Source organism: Ailuropoda melanoleuca, chromosome 10 (assembly GCF_002007445.2).
Source record: "Ailuropoda melanoleuca isolate Jingjing chromosome 10, ASM200744v2, whole genome shotgun sequence".
Taxonomy (NCBI): domain Eukaryota; kingdom Metazoa; phylum Chordata; class Mammalia; order Carnivora; family Ursidae; genus Ailuropoda; species Ailuropoda melanoleuca.
The window spans coordinates 29,806,270-29,822,083 of record NC_048227.1 but is presented as its reverse complement, the minus strand read 5'-3'; the positions used below and the strand labels follow the sequence as shown (position 1 = coordinate 29,822,083).

The window sequence follows — 15,814 nt, the reverse complement described above, 5'->3', positions numbered from 1 at the left end:
GGAGGCCCAGTGGCAAGGCCTGGCAGGGGTGGTGTCCTGCTCTCCCCATCCTAACCTGCTCCCTGGGCTGTCTGAACACAGGACCTTCATGCCAGTGCTCGGTCCCTTTCAGGCCCAATGGGAGCCCGACAGCCCAAGATTGACTCACATGTCACCGAACTAGGTTACCAGTCAGGCGGGACTGTAAGGACAGAAACCCTGAGCAAGGCATGTTATTTTCTCCCCAGTTTTCTCCATGGCATTTTTTTTATTGCGGTAGAATACACATACCATACAATGTACCATTTTAACAACTTTGAAGCATATAGCCCCACGTGGCATTAGATATATTCGCGTTCTGTTCTGTGGCATTAATTTTCAGCTTTGCTCAAGTCCCGAGGTTGTGCCCGAGATTATGGTTCCTTCCTTCCCAGGGAGACGCTCCTAACATTTTTGTTTCAGCGGAGTAGAACCCATCCTTGGCCGCTCAGCACCTGGTCCCAGGCCTTCCTGCCGTGGCTTGGTCTTGGTCTCCAAAGGTTCAGACCAGCAGTGTCTTCTGGAGAGCGGCGCCCCGCAGCTGGGGAGGGGTCTGAGCTGTGCTGTTGGCTTTAGTGTGGTGACGTCAGGAACCACAGCCCTCATCCCTCAAGGGTCAGAAATGTGCTTGTTTCACTAGCCAGCTTGGCTCCCGTCCCCCAACCACACAGCCTTCCCTCCTCAGACAGTCCCGGGGATGCAGGGCCTTCGTCCTCACCGCTGGTTCGTGTGTGGATCTGACCAGCAGTTCTCTTCTTTTGTGCCTGGAGGTTTCTCACCGACGGACACCCCGTGTTGTTGATGACCCCCAGTCTTTCCTTTCCAACAGGACTGAACCTTCGCTGTCTTTACCCCCCACTGAGCCCCACGCATGAGCACACGGTCGGGTGCCCAGCTGTCGTGACAGCATCTCATCCTGGTGGGGCCGAATGGGGGCTTCACCTGCTCGGGGGCCATGCCCCCCCCAGGCTGTCCTGAGCACCTGCCGGGCCCCGCCACACTCCCCTCGCGCTCTTGTCCGTGCTTGGCGTCCGTCACTGCTCTGTGCCCCTCTCCGTGTCACCTTTCTCTGTCCCGTTGTTAAAGGCTTTCTATGACCTGTCGCTGTGTTTCCCTCTAGTCAGGAGTGGCAGGAAAGGACGCCGGCGAGTGTTCAGCCTGTCGGAGGCCGACAGTCACGGCGGCCACTGGGTTTAGTGCTTCGAACGGCAGCTGTCACGGCAACTCTCGCAGGCAACTCAGGCAGGTCTCATCCGTTAGCCTGCACGGCCCACATGCCCCGCCGCGGCCTTCCAAGGCGACGGGCCCTGCACCGCGAGCTGGGCGTTGCTGGGCCTTGCTGCGCCTCGGGGGACCAGGGCTGTGCCACTCCCTCCCAAGCGGCCATCTCCACAGCTTCCCCGGAGCCCATTCTTCCATTCCCCTCCGGCCTCACCTGGGCTGGGGACTGGATCCCTGGCCCTCAAGCCTCGGGCAGCCTGGAAACGCTGTCCTTCTCCGTGGACTACCCAGCTGGTGGGGTTCTCCAGCCCAGTCCCCGCAGGGGCCCCTGGGTTAGGCCATGAGGGTTGAGCAGTAGAATTTGCAAAAAAACAACCAAGTCAACTAGGTTCGCTTTTTCTTTTCCCTACCCCCCCTCCCCCAGCCCTGCTCAAAGCTCAGTAGTAGATTCAGTCCCGCCTCAGCCAGGGGCCAAAGCCGTTTCCCCCACACGCACTGGCGGGCGGATGCCATCATCCCCCATACTTACACGCAGTGCTCCAGGTGGCCACTGACCCGAGCCAGCTCCCTGCGCAGGGCCCTTCACTGCTGCCTGCCCCCCACCTTTCCTCCCACCTTCCCTACCTTCCCCACCTTCCCTTTAGAGTTTCCCATGCGGGCCTCCCACTTTCCAGTCTGGAGACCTTTGCCGCCTTTTGCATTTAAAAGCTGCTTCCTCTGAGCTCTGCCCTCCATCCTGCTATGCTCTGCTGCCTCTAACACACATGCACACACACACACACGCACACACACGCACGCTCACACATACACGCACACGCACACACACACACGCTCAGTCCCACTCTCCCAGCCTGAGCACAGCAGCCCCACAGTTTTCCTGGAAACCGTCACTCTGCAAGGGCCAGCTGAGCCCCTCCCCGAAGCTGGGGATCAGCTTCTGGCGGGTACTGGCCAGGGATGGGGGGACCCGCTGTCTCCGGTGTCGGCTACAGGCAGAGCAGCGGGGGGCCACGCGTCTCTCAGGGAACCTGGATGTCCAGGACTTCCCGCTCAGGCCTCCACTCTTCTCCCTGGCTCCTGGCCAGGAAACCAGAATGTTCTCCACATCTCTCATTTTCAGGGCCAGGCCCCTATTTGTGGCCTTCGAGCCAAAAACACCAGCAGGCAGGCAAAACCAAGGGCTCAGCCCTGGAGGAGAACACGTGTCTTCGTTGGGTCATTTTCCCCTGGTGTAAAAGATCTCCTTTTTCATTCCCCTTGGAAGGGATACATTTGTAGATCACATTCAGGAAGCAATTCTTAGTTTTAAAAAGAAGCGTTGTGGGTGATGGGTGAGAGCTTATTTTTTTCCTATAAAAAATTGAAAAAGGCTTTTTTTAAGAGGAAAAAACCCAACCCTTTTAATAAAAATTGTTGGTTCTTTTCTTAAAGGAGAAACCAATTTTGGGTGCGTGTAATATCGTTTGTTGGTTTATTGGTTTTTAAATATATTTGATGGCAAATTGCTCATATCCTTGATTATGCTTATCACCAAAAACCCTATTTGAGATCAAGGAAAGAGATTTGCCAGCTTTTTTGAATATCTGCATGCAAATGAACAAAGATGGAACTCTTAGAAGAAGTTTCAAGAGAACGTGAAGGAAATGCTTGGCAGCTCTGTCTCCAGATGGCCCAAAAGTGCCGTTTGGAGGATTAGTCATTTCTGAACTGCCTTGTCAGCAATGGAGCTTACGTGTGAATCCATAGGTACTTGGCCCATAGCCACGCCCACCCTCTCTGGAAGCCAGGAGAGGCAGCCAGAGCAGGTGAGCCCCCAGGGGAAGCAGGCAGCAGATAGATCACGTGGGGCTCCATCGAACGCAAGCCTAAGCGTGCAAGGCAGCCCGTGCCACAAGGGTGTCCTTGCTGAATGGAACGAATTCAGTGAGCTTCAGAGAAACCAGAATGCACGTGGAGTGATTATTCAGCATTTCTGGGCTCAGCTCACACCCTGAATCACAGTTTCCACTAGTGCTCACCGCCACCACACCCCCAGAGCGAGGACAGACCCAAAGCCCCGTGCAGTGCAGTGATTTTCTCTGGGCCTTCTTTCTCTTTTAAAAATATACATAATAGTAATAATAATAATAATAGAAGGAAGGAAAACAAAAAGGCCCTAGGAAGGAATTATCTGGGATCTTTGAGAGCTTGTCTTGTCCAGGAGCCTTGGGGAAAGAAACGCCGCCGTACTCTCTGGGAAACTCAGTCTGTTGCTTGTGCTTTCTCTCCACGATGGGAATCCTCTTCCTCTCCTGCATCCCATTCTCTATGCCCTTCGGTTTTCTTTTGCTCTTGGTTTTTCCCTTTTCTTGCTCTATGTTCAGTTTGCAGTTCTGTTTTGTTTTGGCTTAACTTTAAAATAAAAATAAAAAAAAAACCTAACTTAAATTACATCGAACGAAACATGTCTACCATCCTTCCCAGGGTCCAGAGTGCTTTCCGACTCATGGCTGAACACCCTGTCATCAGCACCGTCTGCTGATGCCTGGTCCACCCCCCAAAATCTATACAAAGGAAGTATTTGCTTTCCGGGATGCCCTCAGCCTTCTTGTCGATGCTTTCAGATTACCGGTGCTTAAAGCCCGGAGGATGTTTCCCACTGTGAGCAGCACTGCTGTTCCTGTCCAGGCAAACTCGTCATCGGAAAGCAGATAGGCCATTTGTCTGTAATCTAATCAAGGATTTTGAAAAGCACCAAAAAAAGAAATTGCCACTCCAAAAATATCTGCGCTGGGCGGAGCCTTCCCCTGCCTTCCCCTGCCTTCCCCTGCCTTCCCCTGCCGTGGTTTCTCTCCGTGACCCCCATAGGGACGCTCAGGATCTGAATGGCCCCTTTCTGGGCGCTAACTGAGCTCGCAGAGAAGGAGCAGGAGACAAACCACAGTCTGAGGTTTTGTTTTGGTTTTGCAAGCTGAAAAATTCCATAGAATTCCTTTTCGTTGTTGTCTTTTTATTTATTTATTTATTTTTTAATATTGCAGTGAGTTCCCCCCCTTGGGTAAATGCTACCAAATGTAGGCCCTGGAAATGGCCTGAAGTGATAAGCACACCCAAGCCCATTTCCTCCCTAAACCCATATTTACTCATTGGGCAGGTGGTCCAAGATTCTCCCTGACGGGGAGCCCGCCCAGGCTGCTTCCTGGCACCCGTTGATTCTGCATGAGCCCCTCATCATTCTCTCACATCACAAGTCAGGGTAACCCTGGGCCCTGACAGATTTCTCCCCAGGCCTAGGGAAGACTGGATTTACCAGCTCCTGTGTCCCCAGAAGGAGGAAGTGGAGCCAAGCTATCCCCCAGCACCACCATCTCCCACCCAGATGTCCCTGGGGCTTTGTTCAGGACGGGAGCAGAGGGTGCCAGCAGGAGCAGTGTGTCTTGGGATTAAGTGTACCCTTGTTCTTTCTTCCCCCGCCCAGATGACCCCATAACTATGGAACAGCCTCAGTCTCATCTTCCCAGCCAGTTGGTGATCGTCAATGAAACAGAAGCGGAGGCCAGGCCCAGCAAGAGCCTGGTAAGGGGTGCAGATGCGGAGACAGTCAACCTGTCCCCCAGCCTCATCCCCGCCCAGCAGCCCACCATCTCCCTGCTCTGTGAGGACACTGCCGACACGCTGAGTGTGGAGTCGCTGACCCTCGTCCCTCCCGTCGACCCCCACAGCCTCCACACCCTCACTGGCATCCCAGCACCTCTTGCACCGGCCGCGGTGGGCACAGTGACACCAAGCGACGAGGCCGCACACTCGGAGCCAGCAGGCCCCGCAGAGCACTGAGTGGGCGCCGAGTGGCCTCCCTTTGTGTGTGTGGCCCTGCTGGCAGGGGCCCAGTACACCTGACTCAGAGACACATGGGGAGCACCCACAGTCCTCACGGCCTAGGAACCCCCTCTGCCATCTCTTCTCGCACTCCTTTGCTCCGTGTGAATTCCCGTTTCCCTTTGCACCTCTTGCAGAGCAGGCTAGTCCCGGGGGGGACACCCCGGTGAGCTCAGGTGACCAGGCGGCTGCCTCGGGGAGGAGGTCGGCCTCCTGGTCTCTGAGCCTGAGGACCCTGGGGTGGCAGGACCCCCACCCCCAGCTGCTCCAGTCTGGAAGCTTCTCGGCCGCCATGCCCAGTGTGCCCAAAACAATTGGACTAAGTCACTTTGGGTAGAAATTTGTAGAGAAACAAACTTCGGTAAGCATCTCGTTTGGGTATTTATTTCCACTTTTGGCAGAAGATAAAAAGCATTTATTTAAAAAGCGTCTATTTAAAAAAAAAAAAAAAAGTCCAAAAAAAGAATCCTCCACTCTTAAGGTTGGACGTCATGTTAAGAGTATGATATTACTGTTAAGATTTCTTTTTCATTTTCCCTTGAACTTCCCAGCGTTGTGTTGTAAAGCTCTCAGTCTGGCTTTCCCCATTTCCTTACTTCTCTACCACTCGCTAACTCTGCGAGCCTGTGGAAAGTTTAGAATAGAAAGTTACCTTCCTGGAAAGTTTAGAGTATTTTTTAAACAAAGGTAAGGGAGATACATGTATTCTCAGGTACACACAGAGCCGAGAGGGCCAACCGTTTCTCTGTCGCGGTAGCCAAGGCACCTCGCGTTTCCTGAAGGATCTTCCCAGGAAAGGGGCCGGTGCAGCCAGCTCCCCACTCAGGACGCATCCTTCATCTCTCTGGACTGAAACCAGTCAGGACGGCTTCCCAGCGTCCCCTTCTGTTGTAGCCCCCTCTCTTTGTCTGGAAAGAACCGTTGGGGACCGCGCAGACTCAGGCCCCGTGGCTGTGATGGAAAGAAGAGGCCGCAGAGGCCGTCCTCCACGTGGCCTGTACCCGACCGTGTGTGCATGCGCCGCAGGGCACGTCCTGTCTCGACCAGTTGTCCTGGGAGCTCAGGTGTGCCACTCTCCCTCTCGGCCGCCGCTGTGGAGACACAAGCTGATTTTTAGCATGAAAACGCCACAGTTGCTTCTTCATTTGAGGCAGGTGCGTGTGGGCCGGTTCTCCGATGTCTCCTCCAGCACCTGCGCCGTTCCTGTCTGTTTAGCCGGGCCCGGCCAGGTGACCTCGCCTCTCTCTGGTCAGCGCCACGACCTTCCACGCTTTCCTCCCCGTGTGCCTGCCCAGAGTGCCAGCACACACGGGCCCCGGGACCATCAGCCTGTTCAAGGACTGAAGGCCTCATGGCCTCCCTCATCCTGCTGGGGCAGCGGAGCCCACCGAGGAGGGGCGTGGCACCCATGGGGACAGGGATGTCCATCAGCAGAAGCCCTCTGCGTTGGTGTGCCCACCCCGCTTCAACAGGGAAGAGACCCAGCCGGAGAAGGAGGCCATGCAGGCAGAAATTCCAGGGGCCTCGGCAGGAGGGATCAGCCATGACCAGGCGCAGAGCCCTCCAGGAAGGAAAGGCAGGTGGGATGGAAGAAGGGGTCAGGTGGTCCATGACGAGAAAGGGCCTGTCATGAGCCCTAGGTGCCGGCAGCCGGCCACACGTCCTACCTGATCTTTCACTTGGATAGAAGAGAAGGCTGGTGCTCTGGTTTTGCCATGACTCTGGGGCAGCAGAAACGACAGAAGGCAAGTAACTTCCCAGCCCGGTGGCATTATCGTAAAGAACAGGCCCATACAGGTGGACCCAAGCCCCCCTCCAGGACCACCAGCCTGCCATCTGGAATCCGGTGGCTCCCAGTGGCTTCACAGCCGCCGAGCACTGAAGGAGACATTAGGGACAGCACAGTGGGAGGTCCTGAGGCAGCACTGCTGAGACCCGGACAGTGGAGCTGTTGAACGAAAGGTGCCAATTGCTGAGAGCAGGCCTGTCCCGGAGGTGGGCTTGCAGTGTAGGTCCTGTGGCTTGCCTCAGCAGGACGCCTCTAGGCGTGGGGTGGGGACTTCCTTAACCAGGGGCTCCCCATCACCTTGCGTGTGAGGAGGAGGCAGGCAGCCGTCTTGGCTCTGATGAAGGACCTGCCTTGCTAGGTGTTGACCATCATGGTAGCCGCAGGCATGCTGTGTCTTCAGGAGCACCCCATAAACCTAACAGCAGGGGCACTCCGAGGCAGGCCAGCCCAGACAGGCTGTGCTGGGACCCTGGGGTCAGGCAGAGGCAGGTAGAGCCGGGAATCCTTGCAGAGCACGAGTGGGGACCGTGCCCTCCTGGGCTCAGACTTCTGGGGTCAAGCTCGGCAAGCCCACCCCGCCTACCATCTCCGTGTCCCTACAGAGAGAAGGGCCAGGCCCCCCCTCCTCAAATCCATTAGGCCCATTGGGTTTGCCAGGTCAGGGGCAGGGTTGGCCCCATGAACCCTCAAACCTCAGCTTTAAAAGTTGCTGTGGAGAAGCATATGTCCCTCCAGTTCAGGGGCTTGAGAGAGCAAGGGCGCCTCTAGCTGAAGGTCAGACTGGGTGAGGCCGGGAGCTCTCCAGGATCAGCCCCAAAGCCACAGCCAGAGTGCGGGAGACCACCGTCCCGGGGAGGGGCGGGAGGAGGGCCTCCACCACTGCAGGCCTTCCCTGCTGCCTTTCCCTCCACCCAGCCGGTCTGCTCCCTGCTCTCCGCAGAAGGCAGCTGCCCCCACCTCCGCCCCTGCGTTAGCAAACCCCCCACCCCGGGTGGGAGCGAAGGACAGACATACCTCTTTCAAGACATACACTAGATTTCTCTAAGGTCTCAGATGCACTGTTAGAAGTACAGGCACGGCGTGAACGGATGCTCATCTTCTCTAAACGCAATAAGTAAGAAGCATTTAATGTAGTCATGTTGACATTGGGCATAAACTGTCAGGGTTCCTTACGTTCCCTCTGAGGTGAAAATATGTAAATAATTCTTGTCCCAAGGAGGAGCAGGGGTTGGGAAACCCTCATGCTTCTGGGCCAAGGGACCGTTCCAGGGAAGTACCTGCTCTCGCCAGCCTGACTCATGCTCTGTGGGCACTGACACGAGGGTGGAAACGAAAACTGGAACTTCCTGGTAAATTGGAACTTGGCAATAAAAGAGAAAAAGTTACCAAGAATGTGGCTGCTGCTCCATGGTGCTGTGGTAGGGAGGCCGTGGCCGGGCGATGGGAAGGTTCTCTGCGGCCTGACCCCGTGGCCCGTGGCCGGTGGCAGCGGCTGGGCCTCTCCCTGCCCCCACCCAGGGCCAGGTATTCCCTGGCTCCTGAGAGGGGGGTGGGGCAGGGCTGGGAAGACTCCAGTGCAGCAGACTGCCTTCAGAAGGTGCTCCAAGCCCAGCCCGGTGCAGTGAGCTCGGTCTGTGCTGTGCATGCCTCCCGTTGGGCAGGAGGCCCCCGCTGCAAGCCTCAGGTTCTGCATCTGTGGCATGGGGCCATTAGTGGGTTAAGCACAGGATGTGCACAGGAGGGCCGGGGGCAGGGAGCCTCTGGATCATTGCTCGCATGTGCCGATGGGCCAGGGGAAGTGGGAAGGGCTCCCCATTGGGGACGGAGTCTGGTGAAATCTGGCCTAGGGCGGGCGCTGTTCCGGAACACCTCGGCATGCACCGGCGTGAGCTCCAGAAATCCCTGGAAATGGGTTCCCAGGTTCTCCAGCTTAAACCTGGCCCAGAAACAGGCAGGATCTTCTGGGCCTTGAGGTAAAACCCGAACTGAGTCCAGAACATTAATGGGACACCTGCCTCATGCCAGGAGTTGAGGCGTTTCTGACAGAAGGTGGAGGCCGCTGCTGAGGGTGGGGCTCAGTTCCTAGGAAGTCCGCCCACGAGGCCTGGGGCTGCGAAGGCATGGGGGTCCCTGGGTGGAGCTTGGATCCTGCTCTGTGCTGTGGCCTGCTGGGTGGTGCCTCACCCACGCCCAGAGTAGCCCTGCCTCGTGGGCACATGGGCACTCACCTTTCCAGTGACTTCAGTTTAGAAAAAGGAACTTGCTAGAAGGATCCTCCAGGAGAAGGGGGGACGGAACTGAGGACAGCAGATGTAGGGTCTCTCTGGGCCAGCCAAGGGCCTGGCCCCCAGGTTGTGGAGACGGCACCGGGAGTGAGGGGCGATGGGTAGGTGCCAGGGACACGGCACTGCTTTCACACAGATGAGGAAACGGAGGCCCCATGGGGCTCAGCAACCTTCCCAAGGGCCCTGGAGTGCAAGTCCAGGCCCGTGTGCTTTGTGCTGCCCATGCCAGCTGAGACCCTGGCTGCTGGGCCAAGTGTCCTCAGGCTGTTTACAGGAAGGAGGTGAAACAGTAGTTCTCAGGTGAAGGGGTGCTGGAACCACCTAGAACACTGGTCCATGATCACGACCGTGCACTGCCCCAGAGCTACTCCCTGAGACCCCGAGAGGTGGTGTGGCTCATAGCCCTCTGCACAGTGCACGCGGCCACAGGTGGGTGGCTCGTTCCGCTTCTGCCTCCCGGCTCGAGGAAGGTGCTGGCTTCTCTTCAGAGGGCAGAATATGGAGCCAGACTCCAGCACACAGCAGCCTTGCAGCCATGGCCATGGCCAAGTCGTCTCCCTGTGCTTGGGTCTCCTCATCTGCAAAGTAAGGACAGGACTGGACCTGCCTTGTGAGTCGTGAGGCGGGAGGGAGTCACACAGGCAAAGGGCTCAGCTCAAGGCAGGGGGCCTCGGGAGCTCTGGGCATGACTCCCTCTGTGGCAGCTTCCCCAGCCCCCTTCCCAGCCCAGGCTCAAAGCTGGGAAAGGCCTTGGGTTTGTTTGGTGGTCTGGGACTAGTCACTTTGCTCTTCCAGTCCCTGGTTCCTGTCTGTAAGGCAGACTGGGAAGCACCTGCACCAGGTTCAAGGGCTTCACGGGGAGCACTGTGTGCCCTCGGGCAAGAAGGGGCCACCTAGCGCCTGGTGGGAGTCCGCTGGGAGGTGAGGCCTACGGGGGTCTGCCCTGGTGCAGGTGCCTGGCCGGCCGGGCCCTGCATCTTCTGACGGCAGCTGGAAAGTGGAGGAGCCGGTGAGGGTGGGCAGGCAGCATCCCACCAGCCGATGACCTTGGGTGCCGCATTCAGGGAAGACGGCTTCCCGGCCCACGGCCTGCTGGAAAGCCCCTTCCCCTCCTGTCCTGACACCTCGTGGCACTTCAGAGCGGTGGGAAAAAACCCTCCCCATCTGAAGCGCTTCTCCCCAAAGGAAGATGGGTCTGAATCACCCAGACGGGAACACATGGGGCTTCCCAGGAATTTGCTCGAGTGTGCAGAGGGGGCAGCAGGAGGCCTCCCTGCTTCTCCAGTCATCTCACCCACCCCAGAACCTCAGCGCCGTGGCCCTTAGCCCACCCTGCTCCCGGGGCCCCATGCCACTGGCTCAGCCTGATTTCCCTCCAGATGGTGCCTGCCTCAACACTCCTGAATTACCACTTCCTCACCTCTTGACTGACCTTATAACCAGCACCACTTACTGCATGTGTTTCCCAGGGCCACCGTAACAAAGGACCACAAACTGCGTGGCTCAAAACAACAGGAATGTGTTCCCACTGTTCTGAAGACCTGAGGTCTGAGATCAAGGGGTCGGGTGGGCTGGTGTCCTCTGGGGGCTCAGAGGGAGCATCCGTTCCCCACCTCCCTCTTGGTTCCTGGTGGTGCTGGCGGTCCTGGCGGGCCTGACGTGTGGCCGTCTCACTCCATTCTCCCTGTGTCTTCACGCGGTCCGTCCTCCCTTGTCCCCCACGTCAAACCTCCCTTCTCTTAGAAGGATGCCAGTCATTGGATTTGGGACGCCATCTGATCCATAATGATCTCACCTAAAGATCCTTAACTTCATTTACATCTCCAAAGACCCTATTTCCAAATAAGGTCATCTTCCCAGGTGCTGGGGGTGGGGATGGGGACTATTTTTGGGGGGGCAGGGGAAAGTCACCATTCAACCCACTATATTCGCCAGAAATTAAAGATCCCATACAAGTACGTACAAGACAAGTAAATCCATGTGGTTAAATTTGAACCACCTCCCATTACTTGCCTGGGGCTCCAGGCCCAAGGCCCACCCTGTGTCTATAATCGGGAGACCGGCTAGTGTGAGAGACCTGTGAGCACCCAGCCAAGACTTTCTCTCTGACAGGATCGGAAGGACTGATCAAAGAGAAGCAGCAGCTCACTGTGGGACTCCGGCTTTGAAGTCTGTGTCCTTGTACCCCTTAGAATCTCCGGACCACCAGATGGGAGATGCTGCTGTGGCACAGATATCATAGGTCACAGGTGGTGCCAGCCGTGGGTTCATTTTTTGGGTTGTTTTTTTTGTGTTTTTTTTTTCATCTTCCTTCTCCAGTAGGCTCACCTAAAGGCAAGGCTCGTGTCTTATTTGACCCAGTCTCCCCGAGGCTGGGTGCAGGACCTGGCATGCTGTGGGCTGTCTCTGAATGTGTGTTGGATGGATGGATGGTTGGAAGGAAGGATGGATGGATGGATGGAACCATTCTTGGACGTAGTCCCAAATTCCCAAAGCCCGTATTCCATTCGTGTGTCTGTGCCCATCGCCCCGGCCTCGAGGCTCATCCTATTTGTCCTCGGTCTGGTGTCTGCCAGGGCCTGTTGACAAGGACAGAAGCATTTGAGGGCTCTACTTTGCCGCCGTTAGAAATTGTGTCCCCGACCCTCCCCAGGTGTCTGAGCTGGGACAACTGCTGCTGCTAACATCCCGGCCTCCAACGAAGCCTCATGCAGGACCTAGTGGCTTCAGAGCCAGCAGCCCAGGTTCAAGTCCCTGCACTGTTACTCAGTTCCTCGGCCCTTGAGCTCATGGTTAAACCAGGGCCATCCCTGGCAGGGGCCTCAGTGGTATAGTGGGGACAAGTCAACCGAGCACTTGACACCCGGCCTGGTCTGGGCTCACCTTGCCGGTGGTCCTCACCAGCAGCCCAGCTAGAAGCAAGGAGAGGCTTTGGAAAGTACCCGATGCCCAGGCCCCTCACAGGTGCCTTGAACAAGCGCCTCTGGGGTGGGGCTGAGCCATGGAATCCTTTTATGGCCCTCAGGTGACCGAAGGGCAGTCAAGATGAGAACAAGCCTTGGCCACGCTCCATCCCTCACCGCGGCCACATCCGGAAGACCTGAGCCCTTTGCCGGGACAGGCCCTGTGCACGCACCTTTCTTCCCCCACCGTGGCACCTGCAGCAGCTACGCCTCCGGTCCCCCCAGTGCAGCAGGCTTGTCACCTGCCAGAGCCCGTTCCAGAGTCAGCCCCCTGCTGTCTTCTACTAGTGTCCACTTGTTTCCTTCAGGGCACCCGGCACACCTCAAGTTACTTTTGTTCAATATATTCCAAATCCTGTTGTTTTTAGTTTGAAGAACGCTGAGAGCAGAGCCAGAGACGAGGCCATGGGTGCCAGCTGGTTTCTCAGATGGTGATCCCAGCATGCAGGACCGGGAACAGCGACGGTGCCCTGGTGCCCGGGCCCCGCTGTGGACCCCCCGCAGAACCTCCCCGAACCACCTCACGACTGCCTTGGAGAGCACAGAGGTCAGGAGCCCAGCCACGGACTCTCCCACCCTATTTGTTGAGGCTGTGCCCTGGTGAGAAGGACCTGGCTTCCCCCAGCTGCCCTGCCCTGGGCCCCGTGTAGCTCCGCTGTCGGCCTGCCCTCCTTTGGACGGAAGAAGGGAGACCCTGCAGGTGCTTAAGGGTGGGAGTCAGTGGAGTGGGGGGCCCAGAACTCAGAGGCGGCTGCGGGGCGCTCTGCAGGGTGGGGGACCCTCTGCTACACCCCTGTTGCACACTGCTGCTGGCTCACCGCCCAGTGCAGCCCCCCAGCAGGTTCCGTGCCAACTGAGCGGGCTTTTAAAGAGAAATTGAGCCAATGTCTTCGAAGTGCAGATCTCCTACAAATAGCTGGATTGATGGCTTCTCTCTAAAAGTCAAATCTGGGGACGATGGGCCCACATTCCTCATGGGGACCATCACTTAGAAGTGCGTGTGGACTAGCCACTGGACAGGTGTGTGCTCCCAGGGACACGGATGTGACCTGCACACAGTCACTGACCCCACAGAGACCAGGTTCTCCCAGCAAACAGACAGACAGGTAGGCCATTCCTTTCCAGCCCTACCACCTGCACAAAAGATACAAGACACAACTTCTCAGGCCTCTGTCTCCTCATCTGGAGAATGGGTCTGAGAAGGGTAGCTCAGCCCTCGAGGGTCTCCCAGGTTCCCTGTCACCACATACTCCTCCAGCGAGGGAGGAAACCACCACCCTCCCAGTGGTTCTTTCAATCCACTACTCGTGCCAAGGCCCCACTGTGCAGGGCTGGCTTCTGGGCCAGGCTGGGCTCAGCACAGACAGGTGATGGTGAGACAGACAGAAAGGCAGGAGCACACCCTGACGGGAGCCTGTGCCCAGAGCGCCTGCCCACGTGGCCACCCGAGGCCCCCAAGCCTGCCCCGGGAGCTTAGCCTTGCTGCTGGGGGCAGTGGCAAGCACAGGAGCGTTCAAAGCCAAGAAGTGACAGATGGGACTCATTGCGAGAGATCCCTGGACCTGCAGGAGAAGGAGGTTTCGGGAGGGGCCCACTGCAGCATGGAGGGGTCACGAAAGAAGTGGGTCACCCATGACATACTTAGGAGGTAAAACCGACAGGTTCGTTGCACTGAGCAGTCCACTACCTTCTCTCTCCTCTGTTCCTTCCTTCTTTGATGTGTTCGATTTTTGTCTTCTTCTCTCTTACACCGATTGCCAAAGGATTGCATAGTTTTGGTGACAGTTTGGCAAAGTTCAGAAACAGTATTTTCCATAGTTCCCACGCTAAGAGTCAACCCTTGGCAGGGAAGCCTCTGCCGGCAGATTCCCTTCCAGTCTTTTTTCTATGCCTTTAAGCAGTTGAAATAATAGAGTGGGTGTAACTTCGTGTCGTGCTTTTGACACTCAGCCCCCGCCACCCTCCCCCACCCGGTCTCGGCATCTCCCTGTGTTCGTAGGAGCTCTATTTCCAAAGAGTGTCAAAGGTCCATTGCAGGGATGTGTCCCTCAGGGTCAGCTGTCGCCCATGGGTGGACATGGAAGTTGTTTGCACTTTTATTATTTTGAATCATCCTGCGGTGCACAACTTGGTATCTAAATCTTTGTCCACATTGTATATGAGCAATCCCTGGGGGACGTTCCGAGCCTGGGGGTTACCAGATGGTAGAAACAGAAATCACTTTAAGGCTCTGGCTACAAATTGTCAGATGGCTTTCTGGAAAGGCCAGAGCATTGGCGCCCCCACGAGCCACCTGCCCTCTCTCCCCCAGCATCCCCAGCACAGAGTGTTGTCAGTTTTCAAATCCTTCCCATCTGCCAGGTTAGCTCAGAACTCACCTCCTCTGGAGAGCGTCCTCAGATTTCCCCTCTCCATCCAACACATTCCTTTGGCCGGTCGCTCCCCTCTCTCCACTTGCTCCTAGTCCGTCCCAGCTGTGGTTGACTTTGGTCCTGCCACGTGCAGCCGGGGTAAGAACCTCATCTCATGCGGATGATCCCCTCCCACCCGTGCGGCTTCCCAGCCCCAGTGAGCCAGCCCATTTCGAGCATCTATAAGGTGCTGAGAACCTCCCCCAGCAACCTGTAAGGTTAGTGTGATGCTCTTGTACAGAGAAGCAACGGAAACCCAGCCCAGAGAGGCTGAGTGACTTACCCAAGGTCACACAGCTGCTGCGTGGTACTGCTCCTGATTCCTGGACACTTCGTACGTGCCAACCCCAGCTAAGCGGTTTACACGCCTGATCTGTTTATCCTCCCCAAACCCTACCACATTGCTGTTAGTATTATCTCCATTTTACAGATGAGGAACCCGGGCCCAAAGTCACCCAGCTCAGAAGTGGTGGAGCTGGAGTCTGTGAGGCTCCCAGTTGTACCCTTTGCTTCTCAGAGAGCAAGGCCAGGAGTCCCCACCCCCCGCCTCCCCTGGGCCCAAGCGGGAGCCCTTGCCAGCTCCAGCTGCCCTGGCGGAGGGAACACCCCCCTCTTCACCTGCCCAGAGAATTCGCAGGAACTGCCCAGAGCATGCCCTATCTCACTCTTTTCTCTTGAACCTGCTTATCTCCCTCGCTTTATCGACTCTGGGCTTCTTGCCAGTCTGCCCGGGTAGGAACAGTCCTTTGGGGGTGGCTCCTGCCAAAATACCCTGGGAACTGTACCCTGCCCTTGGTGGCATCTGTCACCCAGAAGAGGTGACTGCAGAGCTCCTCTGCCCTCCGACCCCTCCCTGGGAAGCCCCAGTGGGCGGAGAGGCAACTTGAACTTTCCCCGTCACTGGAACATTTGTTCAGCAAACGTTGATTGGGCACCTACTGTGTACCAAGCACCATACTAGGCACTGGGGAGGCAGCCGGGAACAAGTCAGGCAAAACTCCGCGCCCCCTACAGCTGAGCTCCTGGCAGGGGGAGGCAGGCAATAAAGAAAACAAGCCCATAAATCCCACAGTGACTAGCAAGCGTAGAGCACACGAGAAAGTAGAGAGCTGAGGAAGGAGGGTTGGGCCAGCCGGGGAGGAGAGGAAGGGGCTGCAGCTCTACACAGAGATAGGGGAAGTTTGTGCTGAGGAAGAAGAAAAATCGAAGGAGGTAGGGAAAGGGTGTCTGGGCCGTAAGACTATCTCAGGCAGAGGGAAAGGCCAGCGCAAA

The 15,814-nt window shown here is 56.8% G+C and overlaps 1 protein-coding gene and 1 long non-coding RNA gene across 9 annotated transcripts in view; one reads left to right on the top strand and one right to left on the bottom strand.

Annotated features, from left to right (window-relative positions):
• The window catches only part of CLEC16A (C-type lectin domain containing 16A), a 200,762-nt gene extending 192,494 nt beyond the window's left edge, over positions 1-8,268 (top strand). For 5 of the 8 annotated variants that reach the window (XM_034670367.1, XM_011229177.3, XM_019803169.2 and 2 more), the window contains one exon: positions 4,697-8,268. In XM_034670367.1, coding sequence (XP_034526258.1) covers positions 4,697-5,052 — 356 coding nt within the window. In that variant the 3' untranslated portion in view covers positions 5,053-8,268. Of the gene's footprint in view, positions 1-1,138; positions 1,261-4,696 lie in introns of those variants that run through there. The other 3 variants (XM_019803170.2, XR_002143384.2, XR_002143385.2) reach the window with 3 other exon arrangements.
• A 1,591-nt stretch (positions 8,269-9,859) lies between these two features.
• On the bottom strand, positions 9,860-15,550 carry LOC117804172. Its single transcript, XR_004628489.1, has 3 exons — positions 14,826-15,550; positions 14,510-14,623; positions 9,860-11,747 (listed from the first exon to the last, which is right to left on the bottom strand). It is a non-coding gene; the product is annotated as an uncharacterized LOC117804172 (long non-coding RNA).
• Positions 15,551-15,814: the final 264 nt, after the last annotated feature.